This window comes from Gadus morhua, chromosome 15 (assembly GCF_902167405.1).
Source record: "Gadus morhua chromosome 15, gadMor3.0, whole genome shotgun sequence".
NCBI lineage: Eukaryota > Metazoa > Chordata > Actinopteri > Gadiformes > Gadidae > Gadus > Gadus morhua.
In genome coordinates this window covers 21,433,652-21,446,618 of record NC_044062.1, presented here as the reverse complement: position 1 = coordinate 21,446,618, position 12,967 = coordinate 21,433,652, and the positions used below count along the sequence as shown (strand labels likewise).

Sequence of the window (12,967 nt, the reverse complement as noted above, 5' to 3'; positions counted from 1 at the left end):
TGTGTGTGTGTGTGTGTGTGTGCGTGTGTGTGTGTGTGTGTGTGTGTGTGTGTGTGTGTGTGTGTGTGTGTGTGTGTGTGTGTGTGTGTGTGTGTGTGTGTGTGTGTGTGTGCCTGCGTGCGTGCGTGCGTGCGTGCGTGTGTGTGTGTGAGTGGGTGAGCGGTGGACACTTGTTTAAAGTGCAACACTCAAGCTGACTTGCATATGTACCTTGATGAACGAGGTGATTGTTATTGAACGTCGTAGGTCCCTCTTATCGAATCTCTATATCCTCACAGCGTGTCATGGAGAACTGCCCACCAACATCTGTTGCACTGTGCTCCCCCGTTGGTTTAAACAGCCAGCTTCACAGCTTCGCATTTCCCATAATACTGTACTGTGATCTAATGATCATCATTTTGAGCCAAGTATGCGCAAACGAACAACAGCGATGCCTTTGCATAGATACGTCGAGGAATCAATGTATTATATTTAATCAACTTTGAGGCATGAACAAACGAAAACATTCAACTGTAACAGCAAATCTGTAGCTGCTGTCCTCCAACGAATAAACGACAAACAATAAGGTCACCCCGATCTGAAACACAAATACCAGCTCAGCCAGTAACGAACACAGCTTCTTCTGTTATATCTCCCTTTCATACCATGGATTATAAAGTCTTTTCTGCAAACAGAATTCCTGTGTAGACCTTACCTATATCACATCCCATTTAAGATGGGAAATATGTAATCTATTTAAAAATAAAGTAAAAAATAAATGGTATTAGAAGTAAACAGAAAAAAACAGAGAGAGAGAGCGGCATAATACTGACTGCATGCAGAGCCAGATGAGTTGACTGTAACACTCTAGAAATGCATCTCTTAGACTGCTAAGTGTCGCGTATTCAACAGACACCCACACTCTCATTTAGATGCACACAAATATAAACAAAAACACAGAGCAGGAAAAGGCAGCAGTCAAAACACGCAGTGAGGCAACACTGTGTCTGTGTGTGTGAGAGGAAGTGTAGGTGGTAAGTCACAGGTGTGCCACTGATTTTGCAGGAATTGTAATAAAGTTTGATCGTAAGGTAGTGTAGTGTGTGTATGTGTTTTTGTCTGTGTGTGTTTTTTTGTCTCTGTGTGTGTGTTCGCTTGTGTGTGTGTGTGTGTGTGTGTGTGTGTGTGTGTGTGTGTGTGTGTGTGTGTGTGTGTGTGTGTGTGTGTGTGTGTGTGTGCGTGCGTGCGTGCGTGTGTGTGTGTGTGTGTGTATGTGTGTGTGTGTGTGTGTGTGTGTGTGTGTGTGTGTGTGTGTGTGTGTGTGTGTGTCTGTGTGTGTGTGTGTGTGTGCGTGTGCGTGTGTGCGTGTGCTTGTGTGTGTGTGTGTGTGTGTGTGTGTGTGTGTGTGTGTGTGTGTGTGTTTGTGTGCGCGTGCGTGCGTGCGGGACTGCGTGTGTGGGTGTGTACTACTGTCACTGACCTGCAGGAGCTCTTCCTGATCCCCACCCACTTCGATCAACATGGAGACGGAGGCAAAGGGCCGGCTGGCCATCTGCTGCCGCTCTCTCATTAGCTGCTGTGGAGACAGAGAGAGAGGTAAATACATATATCCCAACATAACATAAGGTACCACTGCAGCAGAGCACAGCAGCAGTCACACAGCACAGAGAGTTATGCAGAACCATTTTCAAAAGAAAACAAAAATAGACAAACAAATATAGAAATGTGTTGATGTGATACAATACCACTTTTAGGATTCATAAAACTCTAATATGTAATATTATCTGCCGATCAGCATATAAAGCCTCTCAATATTTATTTATATATTAGGAGAAAGGAAAAAACTAGTTTTAATTAAACACTGCTGCTTGGAACACAGTAAACATGAATGTGTGGGGAAAAACATTAAATCTCTGCATTGACAAAACAAGAACGTTCAATAATAAATAAACTGAATCAAACTGTATGAACATATAATATAAGAAACTACAATAAAAAATTTACTCAAATAAATAAAAGCAGTAAAAAAAAATATTGGACCTCCAGTGTCCAATGCAGTACCACGCCTCTGCCTGCCGCAACTACCTGCCAAATTCAGAGTATTGTGTCGCCGGGACTCGCAAGAACCTATGCTTGAATAGATTTGCAGTGCAGTCCAAAAAGACAGCTTTAAGCCTGTGAACACACACGCACGGGCTCCCACTGCATCTTAAGCCAATGAACCTAACTAGAAGATGTCACTCAAAATACACAGCATATCGCAAGAAATGCTCCATTTGCTCTAACTTGGTGGGAATGGGAATTTGTTCTACTTTACGGGAACCCAGTTCGCTGCCGAGTACTTGGACTGCGATACACTAGGAGTTGGGAGACTTTTCATCATGATTATATAAACTTTTGGGATTAAGTTAATCGGATACTACAGATATGTGGATTTTGAGAAGCAGTAGCAACGTCCTTATGTGAGTAGGATACAAAGATGTAATAGCTTTTAGAGGTGAGTAGGGAATGCATAGGCCTACATTTGATTTAAGATTGGGCTTTGTTTGACTCTAATAGTCAGCAGATAAAGCTTAAGTAGGAAAAACGGAGCTGGTATCACAATCATCTACTATCATTAAGTTACCTCAGCTCCATCGAGTGCAAAATAGATCAAGCTCTACCTTAATAACAGGCTGGGACTTAGCCAATATACTGGAATTACAAACAGCTTTTTTATCTTTCATTTCAGTCATCCAGAATGGAACGTGAGTGTTTTTCCTTTGCTTGCTCTTGCATAGCGCTAGTGCTGCAGTGTAATTTCAAAGAAACCTTTCACAATGTACAAACAACCTTTCACTCTAAAAACCTTTAATTCTAAAGTGTCCCTGTACATTCAAAGTGTTTTGTCTTAAATAGAACAAAAGCAAGTCGTGTTTCCAATCAGATGACTCATTGCCACAGCCGTGCCATCTCTTCGAGCACTGCACCAAACCATTATCAATAACCACCCATTATTATAAACACAGAATAAGACCTCAAATAAAATGATACAAATAAGAAGCTGTCCTTTCTACTGCGGAACGCCGCCTGGCGGGGGGGCTCCGCGGCTCATCTGACTGTCCTGTCAGCCGCGACCAGCCTGGGGTTGATCAAGGGTTGATCTGAAAGCCACAGACACCTCTACAAAGCCCTTACTACTCATATTGTACTATTGTACCTTTTTTTTTCATCACATGGAAGCAGTGTACAGGAGCCCGCTGGCACAGCACTACTAATACAATATTGTTATCATTATTTTTGAGAACCCTGATATGTTTTTGATCATCAGATAATGCCAATTAGTTTTTTTCCTCTATTTGATAATATCATTGACCCTTCATTGGGAGAAAGATAGAAACGGATAGAACTCTGGAAAATATTGGCCGATGAATAGCAAACCAATATATGGGACCTCAAAGTGGACCCGTTATTAAAGGCCCTAGATGAGGAGGATTGATCACATCCCTCTGTCCTTGCGAGGAGGGATCCCTCGCCTGTGTTCCTGATCTAAGTGGGATCCATATGGCCATGTGTAGTTTCTCTGGGCCCTGTGGAGGGCTGAGGGTTCGGGGTCGCCGTAGAATGTGAGGCTGTAACTGTGCTTAAGGGCTGTGGAAATAAAACTGGACTGGACTCGGCCTTGAGAGCAGAGGACAGAGAGAAAGTGTGATTGGAGACAGAGGGGAGCGATGTGGTGGGAAAGAATGGAGATATGGAAATTAGAAATCCAGCAAGGGACGAACGGGCATTATCTTAAAATCTTTCTATCTGCATGTTATCCAGGTCATCATGTGACATCGATAGGAAGAAGTGACGAACAGCAAACACTGTGCCGGTCTCATTTGGTCTCGAACTGTCGTATTGGTGGATTCGGCCTCTGCCTTTGGATTCACTGGGACAACAGACCGTTAAAAACGGGCTGTGTCATTTTATCGTTTATCGTAGTGTTGGCCATCTCCTGCTATCGTGTCATCAAGAGGGCGCTGAGTTTAGACGGTGAAGATTGTGAACTTTTGACATTGCTATGGGTCCATTTACGAGAACCGTCAACTGCTACTAACGATGGGTTCATGATCTCTCCCATCCGGTTGGGTGATGGATCCTTCCGAGTCAACCTCAATATTGATCTCAGAAGTGTAAGCGTCGGCCGATACAAAATACACATCCAATCCATTTATTTCCAACAGCATTTTTGAACATTGGAGAGAGGAGGGGACAAGTGAAGGGAGGAGGGGAGGAGAGGTAGAGAGGTGGAGAGGAGGAGAGAACGAGAGGAGGAGTGGTGGAGAGGTGGCGAAGAGGAGCGAAGGAGAGGAGGAAAGGCTGAGGGGAGGAGAGGTAGAGAGGCGGAGAGGAGGAGAGAAGGAGTAGAGGAGAGGAGGAGAGGTTGAGAGAGGAGAGGAGAATAGGTGGAGAGTAGGAGAGGAGGAGAGGTTGAGAGGAGAGGAGAATATGTGGAGAGTAGGAGAGTAGGAGAGGAGGAGAGGAAGAGAGGTAGAGAAGAGGAGAGGTGGAGAGAAGGAGAGGAGAAGAGGAGGAGAGGTTGAAGAGGTGTGGTGGAGAGAAGCAGTGATGAAAGCCGAGTGGCTAGCAGGCAGACATATGGCAATGGGGGGGACTGGGTGGATGCGCACACAGACACACACACACACACAAAAACACACACAACCCCACACGCACACCTAACTCTCGCTCCTGGGATCGTAAACAACAACACACATGATAAAGCCCCAACCAATAGAAACCCCAGTACATTATTTGAGTATCCTAAATATTTGAAACTGAGTGAAACATATAATAGCAGAAGTCATGCAGCCTCCGTCCAAACCCGCACTGGGCTTGTTCCGCTCCAGCACGTTCGTGGGGAGGGGACTTTGTTTCTGCGTTCAGCTCGGGGCCAGACCACCTGTTGCATGGAGCAGCGAGGCAACAAAGAAGAAGAAACCACTGATGTCTGGGTGATAATGAGCCTAAGCTCTAATCGTCAGTATGTTTCTTGTTGTTCAATGGCAGGAATCCAATCACCAGTTGTAGCCAAACAATCCTCAGGAACAACTGTTGCCGTCAAGATGGTGGGGATTTCGAAACGGATTGCAAACTTTTGCTGGCGTAATCTTTTAAATAAAATATAAAAGGACAAACAGGATCAGCTGAGATTGTACCAGATTCTACACAACCTAAACAGCCTCGTCCACCACTTTCCTAAAAGCTCTATGATCAGAGCTGTGCTAAAAACAAGGGTATATGTTGGAGTTGAATTTGAAATCTGCTTAGAGCCCAGAAAGATTCCAAGATGGATGCCACATGAGCTGGTTTATAATTTGCAAACAATACATAAATTGCATACGTTTACCTTAGCTGATCACCTGAAAGTGTAGGGCTCGTTGCTGCTTGTGTTTGTTCAGGCTCCTGAACCTGGCAACCTGCTTCAGCGAAAGAGACTGGGGAGGAGGGGGTGGGCGGAGCTACCCTTGAACACTGTGAACTTGGACTGCGGTCGCCAATTTCAAATGCTTGGTGTCAATGTTACATATTTGACCTTGAATTTGTTTAGACGAATTGAAAGACAAAATGTAATCTTGAGGAAAAACTGCATTAAACAAATGTATAATAATTGTGTTGTTCTACAACGTTAATAACAACCTAAATTTCAGACAACTCTATGCAAAACCCAATGCACTGAGGTATGACCCCACCAACATACTGTGTCTCTGCGTATTAGCCTGAATGGGCCGTGGCTTGACATTAACTGCTTGTCTGGGCTTTTGCGTTAGCTTGCCACTGGCTGCTGGCGCGCTGGTGTCAGCCCGCGTGAGCGTGAACGAACGCTACACCTGTAGCTACACGGGTGCAGTCAAGCGCCGCCACCGCTACGGCTAGCTCCCGTAACGCGCCGCCAGGCTGCCGGATAATAATAATGTCTTCTCTGGTTAGCTGTCAGCGCGACGCTAACACGGCTCAGCCAACAGTGTGTGTTTACCGGCGTACCTGCTAGCCTCATGCTGCTGTCACGTTGCATTTGAGAGACGCGCACACGGAGGGTTTGGGGCGCAGAGAACGACAGGGAGAGGAATAGAGGAGAGAGGAAGGGAGAGGAGAGGAGAGAATCCCTATATGGCGTTGCGCCGGGGGCGCACGTTCCATAAATATAAATGTGAAGCACACTGCCAGAAAGGCATCGCAACACTGTGAGTGTAAAACACAGCGTGGAGATCACTCTCTCCCCTGTCACATTCACATTCACTCTGTGTGGTGCGTCGTTTGTGTATCTGTGTGTGAATGTGTATGTCTGTGTATGTGTGTGTGCATAGTGGTAAAGGTAAGAATTGTTTGTTTGTGTGCGTGTGTGTGTGTGCGTTTGTGTGTGTGAGTGGGTGAGATGTTGTGTTGGGGGTTAAATGTGTATGTGTGAGTGTGTGTGCATGTGGGTTGCTTCCTCATAAATCCAACAAGACATTTGGATTATGACTGTTTATAAAAGGTGTGAGTTATGGTCATCAGACACTGCCGGGTTTTAGATAGCCGTGCATGGGTATGGGTGTGCATGTGAATGAGAGTGCCCGGACACGCTGGGTATTGTCTGTTCAGAGTCCCCTCGGACAAGTCCTTGAATGGGCTACAAGGACGAGGTGGTGGCCATCTTTTTCGTTGGCCTGTAAATCGGCCATAAAACGCCTAATTAACTCTGTTGTGCCATAAACAAGCAGGGCTAGGCTGGACCCCACCAACCGGGTGGCTAGAAAGAGAGGGGGTGAGAGAGAAAGGGAGAGAGGAGAGAGAGAGAAACAGAGAGACAGCAGGAGAGGGAGAGAGAGAGAGAGAGAGAGAGGAGAGAGGTAGAGAGAAAAGAGAGATAGGGGAGAGAGAGAGAAGGAGACAGATATTTATGTGTGTAGGCTGGAGTATTTCATTTTTGAATAATATATGCAAACATGCAAACGCATCCGTCTGCCAACGGTCCTTAACGGTAGGTGGATCCATACGGTCTCCTCTGTAAGGGCTGCTGTTACCCTGAGGGCCCCACCCTCTTCAGATATCTGACACTCGACATCATGATGTCTGTCGCGCTCGCCTCTGTGCTCAGCTTCCCTCGACAACATCCTCTGTAAAAGGCAGCAGCGACTTGTACCCAAAAGCACCAAAAAAACTCGGTGGGTTCTGAGGGATTTGTGGTAGTTTGTACGAGGCCAAGAGCGGATAGTAATGCAGCCAAACAATTAATCCATCCTGGGTTCCCTCGGTCCGTCTGTCCGTCCGTCCATTTACCCGTTCTTTTCTGTCTGCCCAGCTGGTCGGACAGAGAGTCCTGCGGACAGAGCAGCCCTGGGGGTGCGGGAGAATTAATTCTGCAACAATGTCGCCAATTACATGGCACATTATGGTTCTCAGGTTGCAGCGCCGCCAGACCACCACCTGCACAGCTGCAGAGGGCGGGGCGGCTGGCCGGTTGGTACTGCAGGAGGACGGGGGGGGAAACCGGGGGTCTAACAACAACACAGGTGGTGAAGAAAAGCCCGCCAGTTCACCGGCACCGGCTCCGCTTCACGTCGACGGAGAACGCCCTCAAATAGATGTGCATGCATTGTCTATGTGTAAATGTGCATATTAACAATTCTCTCTGAATACGTAGAGACAAATAAGAGGTGAGGAAAGCATGTCAGCCCTTCAGGGTTTCTACCCACCATATGTTCTGACATCGGGGCCAAAAAATGGAAAACTTATTAAAAGAAAATACACATTGATCGTTTTCTTTTGACACACTATAGTAGCATAAGGACAGAAAGAGCTCAGTAGTGACATCCCCTCTCACACGCAGATTTGAATACAAATCTAAAAGAACATTTCCTACAGCCTGAGCTAAATCACAAGTCCATTAGAGACGGAGCTCTCCTCAGGTCTCTGCTACACCGCCCCCTCCCCCCTCCCCCCCCGGCCCCCCGGCCCCCCATTGGCCAGGGGATGGAGGCTCTCACTGCAGCCTCAGCTACCGTGTTGTTGTCCATCTGCAGCCTAACTGGACGGCCTCATCGATGCCACAGACAGCTGCCGCCTCGGCCCTGATTAATGTACTAATCAGCCATGGGGTAGGAACTATAAACATAGACACACGCACAAACACACACACACGCAAGCACACAAACAAACACACACACACATGCACGCACGCAAGCACGAACGCACGAACGCACACACACATACACGCATGCAAGCAAGCACGCAAACATACACAAATGTCAGTCCGACTAATGTATGTCCTCACCATGGCTAGGGATCCACATTTTCTAAATTGTGGTTTAGTTCAAATGTTTAGTTTGAATGTTTTATCACATGGAACAATGACAGTGTTTGGACTGTGGCCCGTAAAACTGTTACCAGAGATCCCTCCTCCTTTACTTGGGAATGAGGTCTTAGAAATGAGCTCTGGCCAAAAAAGGGGATATTGGTTTAGCAAAGGGAAATCTGAAGTCTGAAGCGCTTGCAGCATCAGGAAAACCTATTTCTGGGAAGAGGGTGACGTACGAACATTACATTTTGTGAGCCATTAATTTTATAGCTCTTGGAAGTAAAACTATGTGAAATGGATTGGTGTCATGAATCATTTGCTTTCTAATCTTGAGATCATAACAACCATACAGAACAAAGATATTGCCTTCAACAAACGGACTGAGCCAGGCCATAAAGAAAAAGAAATCAAAACAATAAACAGTTCAGTCATTGTTAACAACAGTTTATGTACGGCTCTCTTACCATGTAGACAGTGCCTAATGTGTGCAATCACACACACACTCTCACACACACACACACACACACACACACACACACATACAAACAAACACTAGGCGCACACGCACACACACACACACACACACACACACATACAAACAAACACTAGGCGCACACGCACACACACACATGCAGGCACGCACAAACAAACACACACAGACACACACCCATACACACACACACACGCATGCACACACAGACACACCCGCCCAGGCATATCCATCCCTGATCGGTATTGATACATATTCAATGATCCCCTCATTATGTGCCTGTTGAAGCCTGGCTTAGTGAATAGAGACAGATAGGATTTGAAGTCTGGCTTCTTGGCGTCAAAATATTACCGTCACTATCGAACTGGTTGGGAATGAATAAAACCAAAGATGTGCATCCATAGAGACCACCTGTCTGATTGCTATGGGCAAAGACAGACAAAGGCACAAATAGAAACACAAATACACACACACCGCAAAACACACACACACACACACACACACACACACACACACACACACACACACACACACACACACACACACACACACACACACACACACACACACACACAAACATACTCAGAGGTAGGAACACATGCAGATAAACACACACACACCTTTTGTTTGAATGTTGGGTGGGGGCGCATGAGTCTCCCCTTCAGAAAAGATAACAAATGTAATTTCCGACATGTTTGCCTCCGTCTCAGACAGCATGTGTCCCGGTCGGGCGGCTGCAGGGACACAGCAGCGGGAACAAGGGGCCCAAGATGTGAGCCTCCGATAAGGCCCCGTGCCTCAGGCCAGAACCCCAAGAACAACCATGGCAACAATCACAGATATTATTACAATACAAATCACGGAGAAACCTTCCAACGGTGGCTGTAGGCCAGAAAACCATGGTTTTGGGAGTCATGCAAACAAATAACTAAAGCCTTGTGTAAAGCCTGTGGTTTATTTTACCGAAATCCTGTGAATTTAGCAATCTGCAGGAGGGATGGAGCCGAAGAATGGCTACATGTAGTTATTGAACTGTAGCTGCAGCAAAAGTTAATTCAGGATGACTACATCCCTCAATCCCCCACACATCAGTCACTATCTCACACATCATACGATGCTGTCAGACCAGACCATTTCCAAATCTACTCAGTCAATCAGGTTCCCCTGGCTTTATTGACGAGGGAGAAAGGGCTTGTGCTTACAGCACATTTACAGCCCCATCATCCAGTCTCTCAAGGTCTCATTGGGATTTTACCGCAGCCCTCCTCATCCCCTTCTCATCCTGGGCTCCTCCAGCCCCCCGCAGCAGCTTCTTCTGACCACAAATTTGAAGAATAAATCACAGCGGTGTCTAAGCGCGAGCACAATAAACTCCTTCAAATGTAAACTAGTCTCTCCCGGTGGAGCTAATAATGAATGCAGTATAACTGGGCTTTTGTTTCAATTATGCTCTTTCCGCTGGTCAGGGACAGTGTGGAGGCGACTTGAGAAGACGAGGAGTCATTTATTGACCTGTAGAAAGTGGGGGCCCCGCGTTATACCCTCTGAAAGCCGGTCCCCGCTCTTCCCACGTCTGACAAGTTCTGTCTGCACAAGTGCTCTAATAAGCAGAACTCGGGGCCAAACCAATCGCTGTGGCTCTTCAGCGGAATAAATCCTCATTGATTCACAGTGCTAATTAGGGAGCGACAGAGAGACAGAGACAAAGAGCCCAGGAGAGTGAGAGAAAATGGATTATAGATTGCTAGATCTTGTAGCGCTGAACAGTAAAAAGGTCTTGGACGTACCACTTTGTATTGTGACACAGCGGGAACAATTCAGTGCTAACTGCAGATTAACATGAACTATTTAACTGTGTGTGTGTGTGTGTGTGTGTGTGTGTGTGTGTGTGTGTGTGTGTGTGTGTGTGTGTGTGTGTGTGTGTGTGTGTGTGTGTGTGTGTGTGTGTGTTTGTGTGTGTGTGTATATATCTGGGTTTGGTTGTGTGTGAGTGTGTGTGTGTGTGTGTGTGTGTGTGTGTGTGTGTGTGTGTGTGTGTGTGTGTGTGTGTGTGTGTGTGTGTGTGTGTGTGTGTGTGTATATCTGGGTTTGGTTGTGTGTGAGTGTGTGTGTGTGTGTGTGTGTGTGTGTGTGTGTGTGTGTGTGTGTGTGTGTGTGTGTGTGTGTGTGTGTGTGTGTGTGTGTGTGTGTGTGTGTGTGTGTGTGTGTGTGTGAGATAGTGGTAGAAGATAACAGCATAATAAAACAAAAGAAATCACACAATCAGAAAATCCGAGAGAGAGAGAGAGAGAGAGAGAGAGAGAGAGAGAGAGAGAGAGAGAGAGAGAGACAGACACAGACAGACAGACAGACAGACAGACAGACAGACAGACAGACAGACAGACAGACAGACAGACAGACAGACAGACAGACAGACAGACAGACAGACCCAGAGAAGACCAAAACAAGAGAATAAGTCAATTGTCAAGTGAATAGAAGAGAGACGGGGCAGCAGACAGACATTGAGTAAAAAAGAAACAGACATGAAGTAAAACTATTTGATTCAAAAGATAATAACAGTCTCTGCTCAGGGTTCTGGAGAAATTAAGAAAAAAACTGCTGAAGCTGTGAGAAAACTCTTGTTCTCCTTCAGTACACCGTGTTCCTCAGACCGCCTGACTCTGTGCTGCTGGAGTCACACAGGAGACCGACGATGGCCGTAGAAAACAAAGGAAAGAGGGTGTAAGAGAGACTTAAAGACAGATGGATCAATATACAAAAGAAAGACAGGCAGAGCGAGAGAAAGTGGGAAGTAAAAGCGGTGCCATTAAAATATGTCATCTATTACTGTTATCGAGCAGCCATCCCAATTCATGGAAGAATAAAAACCAGATGCAAAACAACATCCCTGTTTGTGTGTGTGTGTGTGAGCCTGTGTGTGTGTGTGTGTGTGTGTGTGTGTGTGTGTGTGTGTGTGTGTGTGTGTGTGTGTGTGTGTGTGTGTGTGTGTGTGTGTGTGTGTGTGTTTGTGTGTGTGTGTGTGTGTGTGTGTTTGTGTGTGTGAGGGCGTGTGTGTACATAGTACGTGTATGTGTGTGCATATGTGATTGTGTGTGCATAAACTGTTATAATTCCCTCGTAATCAAGGGCCAAACAATTAAATAGTAATGATTAATGATAATACGCATCCATCATCCACACCTGCATGCATAATCAATGAGCGTGACCTCACTCGTCCCATCATTCTGTCAACCAATGGAACGTCTCCACTGAAAAGGCTAGCCACCTGACCTGCTCTTTGTCCAATCAGATCGGAGAGATTGGGCAGAGACATCCTGGGTCGACAGACAAGGTTAAATTAGTTTTTAAATGTAAGGTCGAGAATGACTTATGAGTGATTTTAATATTGATTGAGTGTGTGTGTGTGTGTGTGTGTGTGTGTGTGTGTGTGTGTGTGTGTGTGTGTGTGTGTGTGTGTGTGTGTGTGTGTGTGTGTGTGTGTGCATCAATGTGTTTTTGACATAGTGGATAATGGCCCACACACAGGCAGTGGCTTTGATAATGGGATCATTACATGTTCACAGCATATAGTTAATGCGAGGAGATGTTTAATCACCCCCGGTCTAATGCTCTGTCACCATTCATTTGGGAGCCGTGTGATAAAGAGCTCCATGAGTCAAGGGGGAAGGGAGAAGAAGGCAGGGGGGGTGGTTGCGTGGCGGGCTTGGGGAGCGGGGGGCAGGATGGGGCTTGGTGGAGGGGAATGCAGGGCTCGTTAAAGGGCAGTGATCGTAAATAGTTTGGCTGGTGAGGACCAGGGAGTAGGGACGGCAAGATTCACCGATTCGCATCGATGCACCGGCATCAAAATTCACGAGGCTATAGCCCTGATTAAGAATGCGTGCACTCGCGATACATTTTCTTTATCTTTGCGTCGATGAAATCTGATTTATTCATATATAAATTATTAGTAGAGGCCCTATGCCTTTATTATTTAGAAAAGTGACCAATAATTTGTGACTACTAATTTGATATTTAAATGGATTCCTCCTCTCTAAAGTGTTTCTCAAGCGCAAACTCTCATCTCCATTTTGGTCACGACCGGGGGTGGGGTGGGAGGTGGGGGGGTCTGTCACAATGGAGATCAACATGGAGGAGGCGGAGCCACACATTCCACCCAATACCTAGAGATAAAGATTGCTGACACTTCTTAA

The 12,967-nt window shown here is 46.1% G+C and overlaps 1 protein-coding gene across 1 annotated transcript in view; it reads right to left on the bottom strand.

The window, feature by feature from the left end:
- atrnl1a (attractin-like 1a) overlaps positions 1-12,967 on the bottom strand; it is a 210,591-nt gene that overhangs the window by 35,277 nt on the left and 162,347 nt on the right. The window contains exon 28 of the mRNA XM_030379517.1: positions 1,460-1,555. Within this exon, the coding sequence (XP_030235377.1) occupies positions 1,460-1,555 (96 nt within the window). The remainder of the gene's footprint in view (positions 1-1,459; positions 1,556-12,967) is intronic.